The sequence below is a fragment of the Oxyura jamaicensis genome, chromosome 20, assembly GCF_011077185.1.
Source record: "Oxyura jamaicensis isolate SHBP4307 breed ruddy duck chromosome 20, BPBGC_Ojam_1.0, whole genome shotgun sequence".
In the NCBI taxonomy this organism is placed as follows: domain Eukaryota; kingdom Metazoa; phylum Chordata; class Aves; order Anseriformes; family Anatidae; genus Oxyura; species Oxyura jamaicensis.
The window spans coordinates 6,859,191-6,875,493 of record NC_048912.1 but is presented as its reverse complement, the minus strand read 5'-3'; the positions used below and the strand labels follow the sequence as shown (position 1 = coordinate 6,875,493).

General features: G+C 42.1%; 1 protein-coding gene across 3 annotated transcripts in view; it reads left to right on the top strand.

Annotated features, from left to right (window-relative positions):
• PREX1 (phosphatidylinositol-3,4,5-trisphosphate dependent Rac exchange factor 1) overlaps positions 1 to 16,303 on the top strand; it is a 175,694-nt gene that overhangs the window by 62,880 nt on the left and 96,511 nt on the right. For all 3 annotated transcript variants that reach the window (XM_035344177.1, XM_035344176.1, XM_035344178.1), the window contains exons 2-3: positions 8,755 to 8,826; positions 13,176 to 13,298. In XM_035344177.1, the coding sequence (XP_035200068.1) occupies positions 8,755 to 8,826; positions 13,176 to 13,298 (195 nt within the window). The remainder of the gene's footprint in view (positions 1 to 8,754; positions 8,827 to 13,175; positions 13,299 to 16,303) is intronic.

Genomic DNA, 16,303 nt, shown 5'->3' with positions numbered 1-16,303 from the left:
TTAGGCTCTGGGTTTGCAAAGGAGAAAATTTTTATTTTAATTTACAGTAATTGAAGGGATTTGTGGTCATGTTGGAGAGGAGGGAGAGTGTGAAGAGGAGGTGAGAGAGCCAGAGTGCAGGTGATGCAAAGAAATGAGTCCTGAAGGATTTCAAAGATGAAAAAGGTAGCTTTTGTTGGACTCTGAAGTGGATTGGGATCTTCAGACCTGCCTGTGGATGCAAATATTAGTGACGGCAGGGGAGGAGGGTATAGGAGGTCAGAGCAATGGTAGAAGGCAGACAATGGGCTCCTTTGCAGCACCAGCCTGGCTTTCACTTCACAAAAAAGGTTTTTGTAATTCAAATGAGAGCGAGCCCTCCTTAAGAAAGGGATCTCTCTTTGGGCAGAGAAACACTGCGACATATTTCACTCTCACTTCCCTTTGGTTTCACCTTCCTTCATCAGTCAATGCATGAATGAATTCGGGCTGACCTTTTTTTGTTGCTGCAGTATTCTGGTGTAAACATCAGTACAGCAGCCGTACTGATACAGCCCGGTGTATTTTTGGAGTTTTCTTTGTACTCTATTTTTCCTAGGAAGTGCAGTTAGATCAGTTCTCTTGTGCCAAGTCCCAGAACACTGCCATGCTGCGAGTATCCGTGCACGTGAATTTTGCAGGTATTCACTTGCAGTGCACCCACAATGTTCCTGTGCATCCATGCTGAGACACGCAGTCACTGGTTCGCTTTTAGACGTGATTCATTTGCACTCTTTGCCCTGGAACTTTGTATTTGCAGATGCTGTGAGACTGGTACAGGTGAGGAAGGTGGTCTCATCTCAACTTGTCACCCGGGCTCTCTTGTTGGAAAGAGAAGGCATTTCTGGAGGGTAATTCAGCCTTTCTTCCTAGACATCGCTCCTAGAGTGCACCGACTCACCCTCTGAAGTTGCCTGCCTGTTGTTTTCTGTTGTGGAGAGAAGCTGCACCACCAGCTTAGGTAGGCTTCAGCTTCTGGGAGGGGGCAAGTGAATGAGGTGAATCCTAGTCACGGCAACTTGTTGATGGAAACCTTCTTGTAGTGAACCCTTGTCAAGAGAGTCCAAGTAAATAACAAGTGATGGGAATGTCTGACGGCCTTGAGTACCACTGAAACTCCCAGTGCTATGCAATGCCAGTATTTTGCAACTGTTTTTCATTAACTTCAATATTATAGACAGTAAATCACTCGATGGCAAGACAGATGCAAGATAAATCAGCCAGGCATGGACATAACTGCATGGGCCTTCAAATGTAAGATGGGTTAAGGACAAATCAGTTTGGGTTTTGGAAATCTCAAGCATATAGTTTACATAAGCAGGGGGCATTCCTCTTGCGTAGTCTACAAAGAAATAATCCAGATTGTTTATTCAAGCATTTTATTCATACGCATACATCTATGATTTTAAACATCTGAGTTTCTGAATGCTTCCCCATATTTCATTTGGTATTTATCGGGATTCACTGAATGTCAGACTAAGAAGTGGGGAAGAAGAGGTTTCAGATTGCCAGGATCAGTGCTTAATTCACGATTATTAAGCTGTCAGTATTAGTGGAGGTTTTATAATATATATAGACATATTTATTGCTTATGTATCTATACCATTAAAAATAAAATCTGTTGAAAACATGCCTCAGACAAAACATGCCTCAGACAAAACCATCTCTGGAGGTCTTTAAAAGACATTTAGATGTAGAGCTTAGGGATATGGTTTAGTGGAGGACTTGTTAGTGTTAGGTCAGAGGTTGGACTCGGTGATCTTGGAGGTTTCTTCCAAACTAGACTATTCTGTGATTCTGTGATTTCTCCCCATGTTACATCTGGATTCTGCAACTTAAGCTCTGTTTGTTTTGTGATGGTCTTTGCAGTTTTTCTGGGGTAGAGTCTACTTCTTCTGCAAGTGGTCATGCAGTCTTTTGTAGAAAGAGATGATTTGTGCTGTCACATCCCTGTGTTTGTGTGTGAACTAATTGTTACTGTAAATGACAATGCTTGAATGGAGTCTCCTTAAAGGAAGGAAGCGTAGATGTGGGGCATGGAGTTGGGGCAGGGGAGCTCACGTCCTCCCCAAGGACGGTGTCCTTAGGAACATGGGAGTAAGAGTTATGAAGACAGAGATCTTCATATTTCCTCTCAAAAGGCAGTGAGATGAGTTTCACAGAACGTAGGTGATCAGTACAAGTAGTCCACCTCGTTTCCTGTCTGACATAGCCTGAGTTTATGCAAGGGCAGTAACCTTTGGAAAAGAAGTGCCATTTGAAAAACTGTACTCTAGAGTCTGTTTGATCTTCTGCTTAGCAATAGGCAATGCTGCAAGCTCACGGCTCAGGCTGCCTGAACTGTTTGCAGTTCAGTATTCCATAATGAGCATAACTTTCTTTTTTCTTGAAATCTTTTTGGTTAGTTAATAGTTTAGTTCCTCATCAGGGGATAGATCAAAAAATAAATATGTACCAATGAGCTTTGAGGTTTTAAAGCCAATTTGATACACAGGAAGCCTGAAATTAGGGCAATAAAGGATATTTCTGATGCTATTTCCTCTTGCTAAACACCTCTGCCTTATAGGCAAGTCCCTGTTCAGCTGTTTGCTGATGAATTCATTTGGCTGTAGATCTGAGCTCCTCTTCACAGAGTGCTTTCTCACAGCTGTGCTTCCTCATTGTTTCAAAAGGATCTGAAGAAAAATGTTCTCCATAAGTGAAATATCCTTTGCAGGAATTTCATTATAATGTGCTCATCTGATGCTTAAGTTCTTTCTTCCTTTACCAGATACTGATAACTTAAAATGTGTTCTTAGAGAAATCTCAATAGAGCAGCCAATTGAGCAAGGAGTGAACCCCAGATTGCCAATTTACAGTGTAAGGTACAGTAATTCGTTCTCTAAAAGTAGGAGAATCGCTTCAGTCTCGCTCCGCTTGTAATACTGGTGATGTCAAAGGAGCTCCTCCTGACTGAAGCTATTCTAACTGAAACTTCACTACTGAAAAACCCGAATCAGGCCCAGAGTTCTCCATGTGTGTGCTGGCTTTTGTCCAGGAATGCAAGAGATCCTTGAAAACTTAATTGTCTGAATTCATAAAAAAATCACTTCATCGGTCATTAGAATCCAACTGTCTCTAGGATGGAAGTCAGATTTTGGTTAATAGAGTGCAGGACTGGAAGGCTCCAGGAACAACAGAGCTGAAGAAGGTCCACCCCCAGCTGAAACGACTTGGTTCCCACTTGGTTAATAACCCAGAGCTGTGCTAGCACGCAGTGGGAGATCTGTGTTCAGGTAGTTGCAACATACTTAAGAGGAAGTGCTGAAAGACTTAATTTTCTATAGAAGTGTGGGCTTAGTAGTTCTGAATAATAACAATGATAAAGATTAAATGGGATTTATTTTGTGTAAGTAGCCCGGTGCAGTCATTGTTAGGTTATTTTGAGATTATCTATTGCATTGTCTCTCAGACTTGAGTGCAGGTGAGAACTCCAGTTCATGTGTAGGATGCAGGATATTTGCGTTTCCTGTCGTTTGGGTAGAGCTTTAGCTTAGAAGCTGCACATCTGATAGAAAGCAAAAGAACACGGTCAGGATGGCAAGGTTCAAAGCTAACAATTGAGTAGCATGAGCAAGGATGCACCTGCTCTTAAAACACAAGCTGCAGCAAACACTCATTTTAAGTCATTGGACTATTTTAGTAGAGCCACGCTTCCACAGGACTGCCAAGCTGTTTTGCTAAAGACAAAGGAGTTCTTTGGGACATGATCAGTACTGCAACGGAGTCAAAAGCGTATCTGACAGCCACATTCAGTCGCAATATTTACTCAAGTGATTAAAAAAAGAAAGTGAAATCACACTTGCAAGTTCTTGTTCAAATCTCTGACAGATTTTACTGTGTGTTGTCAGAGACAGATTAATGTATATCCCCCGTGCCGGGGTTGCATGGTTAGTGATAATCGGATGGTGAAATTCATTGTTCACCTCACCTCTTCGGTTTTTTGCTGGGGGCACATTTTCTTGGAATCAAAATGTCTGCACTTGCAAGGAGCTTTCAACAATTGTTTGCACAAGTGTAAAGGTGTAAAGCAATGTGTTTGTTTTAACACAGAACGTCCTAGGTACATATGGATCCCTGTGTTGTTTTCAGTGCTGATCACTAACAAGTCTAACAAAGTTGTCTGTCACTCAAGGACAAGATGCAATTGCAGTCCCCTGTTCAGAACACAGGTTTCACAGGATTGTGCTTTTGGCTCTGGCTGAAATCCTTTTGGATGTGCTTGCCATTGCCTCATCACTGTTTCTGTTCTCCTTTCGTTTCCCTCTGGGTTATGCACAGTGTGCCTGCCTTGCTATTCAGTGAGAAATCTCCCGGCCTGTCCGAATGTTTGAGGAAGTGCCCCCTTGAGAAGAGGCCCCAGCAAACTCTCGCTGCCTCGTCCCCGGGATTTGCCATGCGTTACTTATGCTAGCTGGAAGGTGCTAAACACTCATTTTGTGTAATGAAGTTAAGATTGCAAGATTAACAAGGGCCACTTGAAAAGTGTTTGAGATAAATCCCAGCTGATTCAGTCTTCCATGTGAGAACAACTCCCGGTTAGCAGACTCTTTCCTGGAATTGTGCTTCATGTTTTTTTGGTTCAGAGATGGAGCAAAGACATCCCAAGCAACAAGGTTTCATTGCAGCCGTGGGTTTTAAGGATAACGACCTGGAGAATGAAACCTCTTTAAGAAGAAGGGGCTGTTAGAAATGCTTATTTGGTGAAATGAAGTTTTGTACCTAAACCGCATTCTAGACTTGTGTCTCTTACTCTTTGTTGGAAGAAGAAAGCTATTTTTCAGTCGTTCTGAACTCAGCCGATACACCATAGTGCAGAAAGGAAGCTTCTCACTCTGCTCCTTCTAATTTGCTATAGATTTCCTTGAATTCCGCAAGGCATTGTGCTGGAAGACAAACTCTGAGCTGTGTTTATGCATGACATGAGGGGCCATCAGACATGGCCTGCTGAGTCTGGAAGTGGCAGATCTCTAGGGCAACAAGTCACAGTGCACAAATAAATGTTATGTTGATGCAGCAGCAGAATTTTAAACAAAAACAAATCCTCTGTGGGCTGTTTTCCTAATGATTAGCAGGCACACATGAAAGATGAGACCTTTGCAGGGCTTTGTCAGGAGAATGAAAATCTACCGGCCGCTTTCCCATTTTTTCCCTGTGTGTTTTTGTTCAGGAGCCGTGGGCTGCGCCGGTCCCTTCTGCTGTGGAAGCAGTAGCCCTCCGTACAGCTTGGGTAGCTCAGCGACCTGGGTCTGCCCAGCGCGAGCACAGCAAAACCCTACAAATGGCAAGAGAGCAAAATCAACAACTGCAGGGATTAAAAAAAAAAAAAAAAAAAGTCATTTTTTTTTCTGCCATCCTATCTGTTGTTTTTTTTTGGTGAAATTTTTAACCTTATATCAGTCACGACCAGCATGCAGGCAGGTAGAAGGGAGCAGCTGACTTCTGTTACCTGGTCATCTCTCTAGCTCTTCAACAGCGTGTTACCCATCTGATATGTCATTGTTTTAGTGAAGCTTGTGTCATTTGCTATCCTTCCCTGAATTCATGCTAATTTGTAAATGCAGGAAAATGATAGCGTGCTGTGGTAGAGGGTTTTGCTTTTGGTTGTGGAGGAAAGATGCTCATGGTCATTCTGCTGTATCCTAGGAGGGAGCAGCCAGCATTTGACTCTGCAACATTATAAATGGCCAGAAAAGCTCCTATCCCTTCAAGTATTTACACTTTAATTAAACAGTATGTTTTGGAATATAATAATTGGTCTAATAAAAGTTCATACCACTCCTGTAGCTGTGTTCCCCAAAGAGAGCTGTGCACTGCTTGTGTAGCGCGCCTTAGAGGCTGTTACCAGGTGAAGGTTGTAATACAGAAGAGTCTGGGGCCCGATATAAAACCAGTAGCACCAAAATAGCTTGATGTTTGGAAAACACTGACCTAAATGTCTGAACAACATCTCTGGGAAAAGGGCTGCTTTTTCCAAGCTCGAAGCGGTTTGGAAGGGAAGTGGTGTTGTCATGTGAACAGGGCACACAACATTAGCTCCACGAGCTGCTGTTTAGTAGGCTGCATTTGGCATGCTTTTAATTTGAGTGACCGTGCTGCAAAAGACCCTGTTTGCAGATGAAAAGGTATTGAAAGCTGGGGAACAAACAGTGCTGCGGCCAGTAAGCTTAGATTTTTGGGGCTGCACTTTGGAAAGAGTATACTAGTAAATTTCTAGGACGAAAATCTCGTGTGGCTCTCTTGTTTTTAATATTACTGGAGAGATTGCTGCTTGTGCACGTCAAGACCAGTCAGAGGCTTGTAGAAGATCTGACAAACTAACTAGTAAGTCGGCTGCCTCTTTCCCTGTTACGTATTTCATACTTGCTATTCTCTCTTCTGTGCCTTTCTCATTTTTTCTTGCTCTCCCTTTCTCCATTTCTCACGCTCCTGGTAAATGATCTTTTCAGACAAGCATCACAGCAAAGCTGTTTTTTAGATTAACACAGACTCTGCTTTTTTATTGACTGGCCTGTAACGGCTAATGTGATTTGCACTTCTGTTTACCGTCTTTCTATTATTAGACCCAACATACTGAGACTAATATGCAGGTAAATATTAGTCACCAGTGGAGCTGCTAATTGTCTAGATTAATTAATCGTTCCAATTGGATTTGTTGTCTCCAAACAGATGTGATTAAAGCAAGGAAGAGTCACTGATTGGCTTATCTTTTGTGAATAAGTGACTTTAGTATGACGAGCTACCTGCATAAATCAGATGCCTGACTCTTCATGCTCAGGTATCGCACCCAGCAGTGAAGTGGGAGGGCAACAGCTGTCAATCCTCCTGCCACTAGTCATCCTGCGGAACGCTTCATTTCAGACACTTCTTGAGTTTTCCAAGATGCTGGGCAGCGCATTCGCACAGCAGCAGTTGCTGGCCAGGTTAGTGGCGAGGTGGCTGGGCTGGCTTTTATCAAACGGCCATTCTGCCACTGGCACAAGTCCTGTTCCTTTACTGCAGGAATCTGGTTTTCAGACTCCTCAGTCCACCCAACGTGCTCCAAATTCTCCATATCTAGCTGGAATCCGGCCAGGATCCCCTTTCTGTTTAGTAATACAAGGGGAGGAACGTGCTTGTAGGCCTGGAAATTTGGTCACAAAAAAGCAGGTTGAGAACACAGGGCCTCAAACAAGTGTAGGGGCTGTGTGCCTCGTTAACTCATCTTTTATTATTATTATTGGTGCCTGTCCTGTAAAGTCTGAATGCGTGACATGTTATAGAGCCGTGGCTTATCAGAAACAGGGATGTGCCCTTTTGGGCGCTGAAAGTAAGGTGCAGGGGCATGCTTGCTGTCTTCAACCAAACTAGCAGAGGCAGAGGAGTTCTGTAAGCTCTGAGTGTTTCAATGACAGAGCTTCGTATCAGGTTGTAAGCTGCTGGCAGTCCCAACAGGCAAAACAGGAGAAGGAAAAAAGAAAAAGCTGAGTGTGCATCAGCTGACGTGAACGTTGCTCAGGAGTGGTCAACTTTTAAAAGCCTTTTATTATCAAGCTGTAACAAAGCTGCTTTGTACCATAAATACAAAGAATTGACCCGTTTCTCCTCTGTCTCAGGTGGGTAAGACAAGTTCCTTCCTCCTTTGCTCACAGTACTCCCCAGGGCTCACCCTTTGTGTGGGAGGCAAGTTAGAAGCCATGGACAGGAGGAAAGCCCTTGACCCTCCCGTGCACGGGTGTTTTAGTTTATCAGAGCAGGTTCTGCTTGCGCTGCTTTCCCTTCAGTCTCATTTGCAGGTAGTTGCATCTCTTTGCTGATTCTGCTCTCACTTCAGAAGAGCCTTTTAGCCAATGGTTGCTGAAAAAGGGGAGATTTGAAGTGGAAATCCCCCAAAGCATGCTTTGTTAAATCCTTCCCGCTGGATCAAATGTGCTGTGGGTTTATTCTGTGCAAATGCAAGTAGCTTCTCACTTCTAGTGCCCAGAATTAAACTTTAAAGGCTGGTACTGGAATCGCTGTCCATTTATGTCTGGCCTGGGGCTTGTTGTAGATTGCCACTTGAAATCAAGCTTTTGCAGAGCTAAGGAAAGGGGTAACCTGGCCTAGGTGAAAAGTTCTAGTATTGTTTTGCCTGTTTATAACCAAACAAAACAGCAAACAGCATAATGTGTCCCAGGCATTGTCTGGAGATTTTCATTTCCCTTTCCCAAATATCGAGTCTGTTGAAAGTGTCCATAACCCCAGTCCGTAGCTTTGACATACCTCAGCTCCAGCAGGATGAATGTACTTCTGATAGTTCTTCCCCCCCTTTTCCCCCCCTGGTCCTTTTCACTGACATGCATCTTGATGTACATCAGGCACTCTTCCTCCCAGAGTCAAAACAGCTGCATCTTAGAGAGAGGGGAAACCCTCAAAGAAAAAATAAACAGAGCCTTGCTGTGGTCTCTTGGTAGTAACAGATGACTAAGTCTAAAAATCTCATCAGAGGTAAGACATTTATTGCCAGGCAAAACCCAGCAATGTTGTAGGAAGTTTCTTTTGTTATCCTGAATGCAAGTCTGAGTCTAAGAACTGTGGTGGTGATTTGGTAGATGGTTACATTCATTCAATCTTAAAGGTAATCAGCCACACTGTGTTGATGGGAAAATAGATGGTAATATAAAGGAGTGAAAACAAACTATATCAAGACATTTGAATATCATTTTTTCTTCTCTGCAGGCATTTCTTCACCGGATCCGCCAGAATGCTGTGGACAAAGCCGAGAAGTACATAACAGAGGAGAATGTTAAGGTATTTCTTCTGTATTCCTCATTGATGGATATTTCATACATAGTGAAAGGCTAGATTCTGGGATATGGATATCAAACATCCACATGTCTTATTGATGCTTATTATTAAACTGGTTCCCAAAGGAAAAGAGGCTCAGGCTGACAGTTTCTCAGTCTGTTTGCCCATTTGTTTAGCTGTCATCTTCCAATGTTTTTTCATCCTACCAGCTAATTTCAGTAGAATTTGATAACAGTGTAGTGTTGTCGGAAGCACTAACTTCTGGCAAGATCTGTGAAATGGTGTATAGAGTTAAGGAAGACCTTAGCTCCCTTAAGGGGAAAGGCATGGAATGAACTGGCTGTGTCTATCTATTTTGCTTGACAGTAATCAGTGAGCCAGTTTACATCTGTTGTCTTTTCCAAATCTATAAATGAAATGTGGTATAAGAAGGAGGCAGGAATATTCCTTTGGATTGTAGTAGGAAGGAATTTGGGCTCATGAGGGAGGACCGAAGAATGGCAGACCCTAGCATGAGGACATTGCTGAATGAATTTTGCACTGGAAAGGCATATGGGACACAGAGCTGTGAGGTACTAGCTTCTCTACTGTGTACTGTCACAGGAGGCGTTGTTGTGGTTTATATTCATTAAAATACGCAACACTTTCCTTTAGCAATTTGGCTTAAAAACCCTCTTTGTTACACACATGCTTGTGAAACCAAAACCTTCTTCGTACTCAAATGAAACCTCAGCATCAGTGGGAAAGGATGCAGCATCTGCCATCAGTCTTGCTTATTGGACTTGCATTTGATCCTGTAGCTTCTACATCAGCAGAGTCTTTGCTTTATACATTAATGGGAACAGAGTGCAGCAACAATAGGTACATCATACTGGCCAGCACTGCTAGAGCTGACGTGTTTCCTCAAGGCTGATCCCTCCATTTTTCATAGCAGTATCACCTGGAAGTACAGAGATCCTAGCAGGGATCCAGCCTCCATTATGCAATTGTTTCCGTGGGCTAGCAATATGCCATTATTGATTGACTGGCATCAGCATGGGGAGGTAGCAAGAAGGTTTGGCAGGTTTGTATAGGTCAGCCTCTTGCTGTCTTCAAATTTTTGAAAGTCCCTGTTCCCTGGAAGCTCGCCATCTACAGTCTGAAGTAAGTTTGGGGACGGCTGAGAGAAAAGTAGACAAATGATTAGTGATAATAGATCCTGTGAGCAGAGAAGTGTGCAAGAAACCTCCGCAGGAGAAGTAAACGTACACAACCGTTTGCCAATTTGACAAACAACTGCAGAGGTTGGTGAAAGTTGCTGTTAATTCTTTCATTCTTCAGATACCGTTATGACTGCCATACACTCATGCAGTGCTCACATAGCCCATGCAAAAAAGCCCTTATTTTCTCTGCTGATTAAATGTATTTGTATTCTAAGGTCCATCACATTCCTCTGGGGAAGTACTACTTCATTTCTGTGCCATTCTTCAACTGCCTGTGGGTGCCTTTGTGAGGCCGCTGTGAGGCCTCATTAATTCTTATTATTACAATACCCAGCTTTCAATAACAGAGCTGCTCTTTGGTAATAAAGGACCTATGCCTAGTGCTGGTGAAACAGAATCACAAAGGCACAGTTCTTCTGACCAGAGTCAATGTTATCTCTCCCCCTTCCTCCTCCCGTCCTAAACAATGCAATTGTCTTTCCTGCAGTTGAAGGATGGTTGTTCTTTCCTTCTGCTGATCCTTGCTGGTAGAGGCAGGACAAGCGAGGCTGTGTTGGGACTTATAACTCTGCCCACTAATACTATATATCCTGGGTCATCAGGGAGCTGTGAGGTGGGTGGCAGCAGAAAAGGTGGTAGCAGAGAGTGCATAAATGGTTTGGTAGCTTATGTAAAGAGAGCCCTGTCTTTTCCTCTCTTTCTTCATGCAGCAGAAATGTCTAGAGGAAAATCCAGGGAATTCTGGCAGTCACCTACCTGTAAGCAAAAGGGAAAAGTACTTTTTAGGGTAACTTGGGTTATGGCTTGCAATACTATTTTTGCGGGTTTCTCCTATGGCTGGCACTGAGCAGTGAAGTTTTCAGTAATCCTTGGCCACTGTATCCTCTTCCAGAGCAGCCACATCGAGTCCTGTGCAAGGCCCAGTACTCCAGTGACTAACAGCTGCAGCAACATCATCAATGTTGTTTCAGTTTATTTACTGTCCTATGTGGGAATAACTATTGATATATTAGCATCATGCTGCATTTGTAGTAGGAGAATGGTATCGTTTTACTGATACAGCACAGTGAAGGCAGCACAACTTGATGGTGTACGCAAGCTGTCAGCCATAGATGCTTCACATGAAGTTTATCAAGGGTAACTGTGTATCAGATACAAAAGCAAATGCCTCCAAAGTCTCTCTTCTGCTTTGATTTTCCAAGTGACTCCTATTACCTGTGAAATCTGCTGTAAACAGAGCTCTCCTGATCATCACCATCACATAATTTATTAGATTACACAGATATTCCTTGGATCACAAAATACCCTCACGAAGACTGCTCCTGAAGGGGAAAATCATCCTTGACAGTTGGTTTCCTCTTCCTTGTTAATCCTCTTTTGGCACAGCTTCTGGCACAGCCATGCAAACAGGCTAATGTGTCATCACATCACTTTCAACCATGCAATAGAACCATCATATGCTCTGCTTGATTTTGCACTGGAAGTTTTCTGGAAGCAATGAAACAGTCCTAGCTCCCTGTCCTTCCTTTTCTGATGGGTTCAGAGCCCCTCAGTGCAAGTAGTGTGCTGTAATCTTCAGTTTATTCAGGGCCAGAAAGGAGCAGTGAGGCACAAGTGTACATAAATGGTAGTGCAGACTACCATGCGTTGATATTCCTGAAGCCAGAGGTGAGCAAAGAAAAGGGAAATGCAACGCGATGTGCTCTGCGCATGCAGCCAGCTTGCAGACGTTTGAGAAAAATGCTCTCCCTATCCTTGAATAACACAAGATACAGAGTTGCATCTGAGTACCCGCACATAAGGCTCCTTGAATTCCTTGTCATGTCCATCCCCACAAAACTAGAGGGAGACTGGTTTTAAACCAATAATCTGTTTTCATTCCTGTCCTTAATGATTATACTTAATTTAGAGATTTTTTTTAAAATTACTGCTGTATCACCATCTACCAGGCTGAATTAGTGTCACATCTGCTGAATAAATTCCACTGCATAATAAAGCTCATAAAGCTGAAAAGGTTAATGGTACTGTAAGGTGCTTCAGGAGTTGAGAAGATCTTAGGCTCACCCAGTTCCCCCACTAACTGCCAGGAAGCTGAAGGCTGGTTCTGCCAGGCTTTGGGGTTTGTAGGAGTGACACCCCCTCACTGTGCAAGACCTGGGAGGCAGCTTCCAATATGAAAGCTGGTTTGACTGCACAGGAAATCTTTTTGCAACTGGCATGGTTAAAGCAGAGTGATGGAAAATGCTGTCAGCAGTGTGTATGTCACTGCAGACTTCAGGTTTTGGTCTGCCCAGTCAGGCTCTCCTCCAGTGGTTGTCAGTACTGTGTCACCATGCACCAGGACTTCTCCTCCTGTGCAGGTAACCTCCCATCTTCTATAAATGTATTCACACTTTCTTTTAATTTTTTCATATGAAGATGATAGCCTAATAGAACTCTATATGCTTATAGCACCTTTTGTCCTGGCAGTTTATTTCCCTTAGCATATGCCTATTCAAATTCCTAGGGATCATTTAGCTGTGAGATTGCACCATCTCCCTTCAGTGCACATCTAAACTAAGGGCCTCTATCCCACTGCAAATGTCTTTTACAGTCACTCAGAGTGGTGAAAGGGAACTCTAAAACTCTGCTCTTGTGCTTTGGAAATATTTTATGCTATTCTGTGCCCCTGTCAGTGAAATGCTAGCTCACATGTTGCAGAGATTTGATTATGTACAGGTACCTCTTTGTGAGTGCTAGCTTCATGTTCCTTTCTTCTAGGAAATGCTTTATAATGTTTGGGAAGGAAAGGCAAATGACTTCCTGCTTCTATCTCCTGCAAAGTCACTTTGGTCCTTGTGATTCCATTCACCTGTTTGGTCTCATAGGAGACTTTCTATAGACTGGAAGGGGATTGTTCACATTTATCCTGCCCAGGTGCCTGGAAAGATAACCTTCATTTACAGCAGGTACATCAGTAGCAATAAAGATTTCCATAGGAGGCCAGGAATGGGGCAAATACAATGTAATTCCTTTGTTACCAGTTACTATCTGTGCTTTAGATCCTTTCACGAGTAGGTCTAGAACCACAGTATTTTGGTGATACTACTCTAATATACCTGAGAGTGTTTTATTAACAGCTAGCGTTGGATTTCTCTTTATGTATTTCAGATCTTATTTTCTAACATCGAAGACATTCTTGGCGTTCACAAGGAGTTCCTGGCTGCTCTGGAATTTTGTTTACAACCAGAACCTCAGTCTCAGCATGAACTGGGAAATGTTTTCTTAAAATTTGTAAGTACAATGACTTAACACTATCTGAAAATGCAGTTTCCTGTCATAAGCTCCCATGCCCCTTAACTAGCCCTAATCTCTATGGCTTGTAGCAGTACTGTGACAATGTGTGTCTTGTATGAAAGTTGAAGTTAGGGTGGGAAAAAAACTTGTGAATGAGGTTAGAACAATGGAAGCCACATCAAACTCAGCTAAACAACGAGGTATTTTTAGAAACTCTTTCTTTTCCCATTGAATGTTTTTTTTTCCTTTTTTCTCCCCCTCGCACAGCTGATCACACTTACTGCTGAGAATTTATCTACTTTGGTTCCAAATATTTCAGGAAAGCAGCACGATGTCAAGTAAATGAATATTTTTTGTACTTAAATAACATTGGAAACCCATGAAGACAAAAATTGAAAACAAAAGGAAAACAAAAGATCCATAACTACTGTAGATCCTCCTCTACAGTAGTTGGTATCTGTGCATACATACATGTATCGTTCAGTAAATGAAACGTAACATGAGATAGCTTATCTTGCACTTGCTGAAATACAGTCCGAGTTACCATATAGTACCTTTTACCATGGAATAAATGAATTCCTGATTTCTGTATCTCAAAAATAAAGAAAATTTGGCATTTAGACTCAATGATAAACTCAAAGAATGCCACAGCCACAAAATACAAAATAGTCATGGTACAAATTGACTCTGACAGTTCCAGGTTGTTCAAAACGTTTTGTCAGGTTACTTTTGTGTCATCTGACTTTGTCTGGTAGTTTTATTATTTGTTCTCTTAATACATTCATAATACAATTATGTGCACCAGTCAGATTGGTACTGCTAGGTGACCTGGAAAGCACAGACCTATAAATAGGGACCATGGAGCTATGGAATTGGAAATGAGAGAATCATGGAAGTCAGAGAACCACTGCTTCTCTCATTATAATTTGCTTCTTATTATTGCAAACTAATGTGAACATAGAGTATGCACTGATTGTGTATGCAAGATCAATTATTGCATACACCTAGTCACAAGCTGGATTCATTTAAATGCTGATTTACTGATTTACAAGTATAATAATTCAAAGCTATGGACTTTTATGCATGCAGCTGCCCTCCTGAGATATCTGAAAAATTAGAAAGTATATACGTAATAGCCATTTCTTCAAATTCTTATTAACTGCATGAAGCCACAGGCCAACTTCCCATCAAAATATGTTCATAATTAGAATTCATGCTTTCATAATTCATTGAGCTTGAGTGGGCAGCAGTTCTACAGCCATTCTTGACTAATAGAACTTTACCAATTATCAATTTTATTTATGTTGTGACAATTAAAATAATAATGGAATGTGTTATATTGAAACAGTGCCCCAAAATTCTATCATCTGTAAGGACTGACTGACAGCTGCTGAACAAAATACTGATGTACTCAGTTAAAGACTTGAAATACCCGTATCATTGCCTACCAACAAGATGTCCTGTACTAACATCTTAGTACTCATTAGTGAGGGTGTCTCTTGAGTGACACCATTGAATTGTCTACTGCATTTCAGGGTGGCACCGACTAGCCAGAAATGTTAATATCTTGTAGCCTGACTGAATTCAAGCCTGCTGCATGTCATTGGCAATGTCTTTTTGTACATGAACATTTTGTAACTTTTTTCCTTCAAAATTTAATAATAAAATTGAATGTTTCTTATTTCTCAAGCATTCAACAAAGCAGGAATTATGAAACTATAATGCATAGAGATGAGTGCTGGTAAGGATTTGTCCTCTAATAGCAGCCATTTGACTGAGATCAGTTTACGCTGTAGTCTGTGGAGTGCATTGCAAATAATGTGCACGTCAACCATTTCACAGTCCCCTAGGGAAGCAAACCTGTAGCTTATGCAGGTGGAAGTCAAACATCTTTCAATTCAGAATATATGGAAGAAGCTGGTCTTATCCATAATGACCCGAAGGAAGTGTAGGAATAACATCAGAAGCTTTGTGGCACCTCAGGACTGAGCAGGGAATAGTCAACAGCAGGTTACCAAGAGAGGAGGAAATGATCTATCCTTGTGTACAGACTGTGCCTAGGTTTTAGAATAGCCTCGCTGAAGGTATGTGGGAGTGAGGGATGTGGGATTTGTCCCCTGTACAGGCTTCCATAGTGAGTCGCCAGCAGGAGATGCAAGCAGCAACTGTGGTTCAAAGTGAGTCTTGAGTTCCTCTCTGATCAGGTTTCCAAAGCTCCATTTCCCTTATTGAGGTTGTTTAGGTGAAGCAGAAGCATTCACAGAAAAAAACAACCAACCAAACCCCTCAGAACTGTGCCTCAGAAACAGTCATTCCTGAAGGCGTTTCCATGATGCTGAAACCAGTTTTGTTGAAATTGTTTACGCTATTTTGCCACCACAAGAAGGCCTTGCACTACACTCAAGGTTTCCTGGAGAAAAAGCCAGCTGTTCTCTTCTAGTGATGCACTCCTGCAACTTGGCTGAATAACGTGTTGTGTTGTTTTGTTTTTGAGAGAGACAGAGCATGTCATTAGCCTGTTTACCCAAGGAAAATGTGGGTGATACTTCTTTACTTTCTTCTTTTTCATTTTGCCTAAGGTTCTTGTGTTATAATGTGCTATAGAAAAACAGAAGTGTTGAAAAAAAAATGCCCTCAGTGCTTTTTTTTTCCCCATTATCATCAAATCACAGTGTATCCTCAGGGAGTTTTCAGAGAGGAAATGACATAAGGCCTGTGAATCTTGAACATATCAGTGTATCTTCTATCATGATCACCTGGCAAGGTCACTCTTAGTTTAGATTATAAACCCCATCCTTGTCAGCAGCCAGATGTTAGCATAGGTACTTTTCTCCAGAATCTCCATGTTAAAAGTGCTCATAAATTTAGAGAAGAATTTTGAGAATGTTTGAAGCACATTTTTTTTTTTTCAGACGCAGTTTCTCAGAGGGCATTTCTTCTCTAGTTTCCTTGTATTACACACCTCTGACAGATGTTTCCAGATTCCCCATGGTGAGATCCAC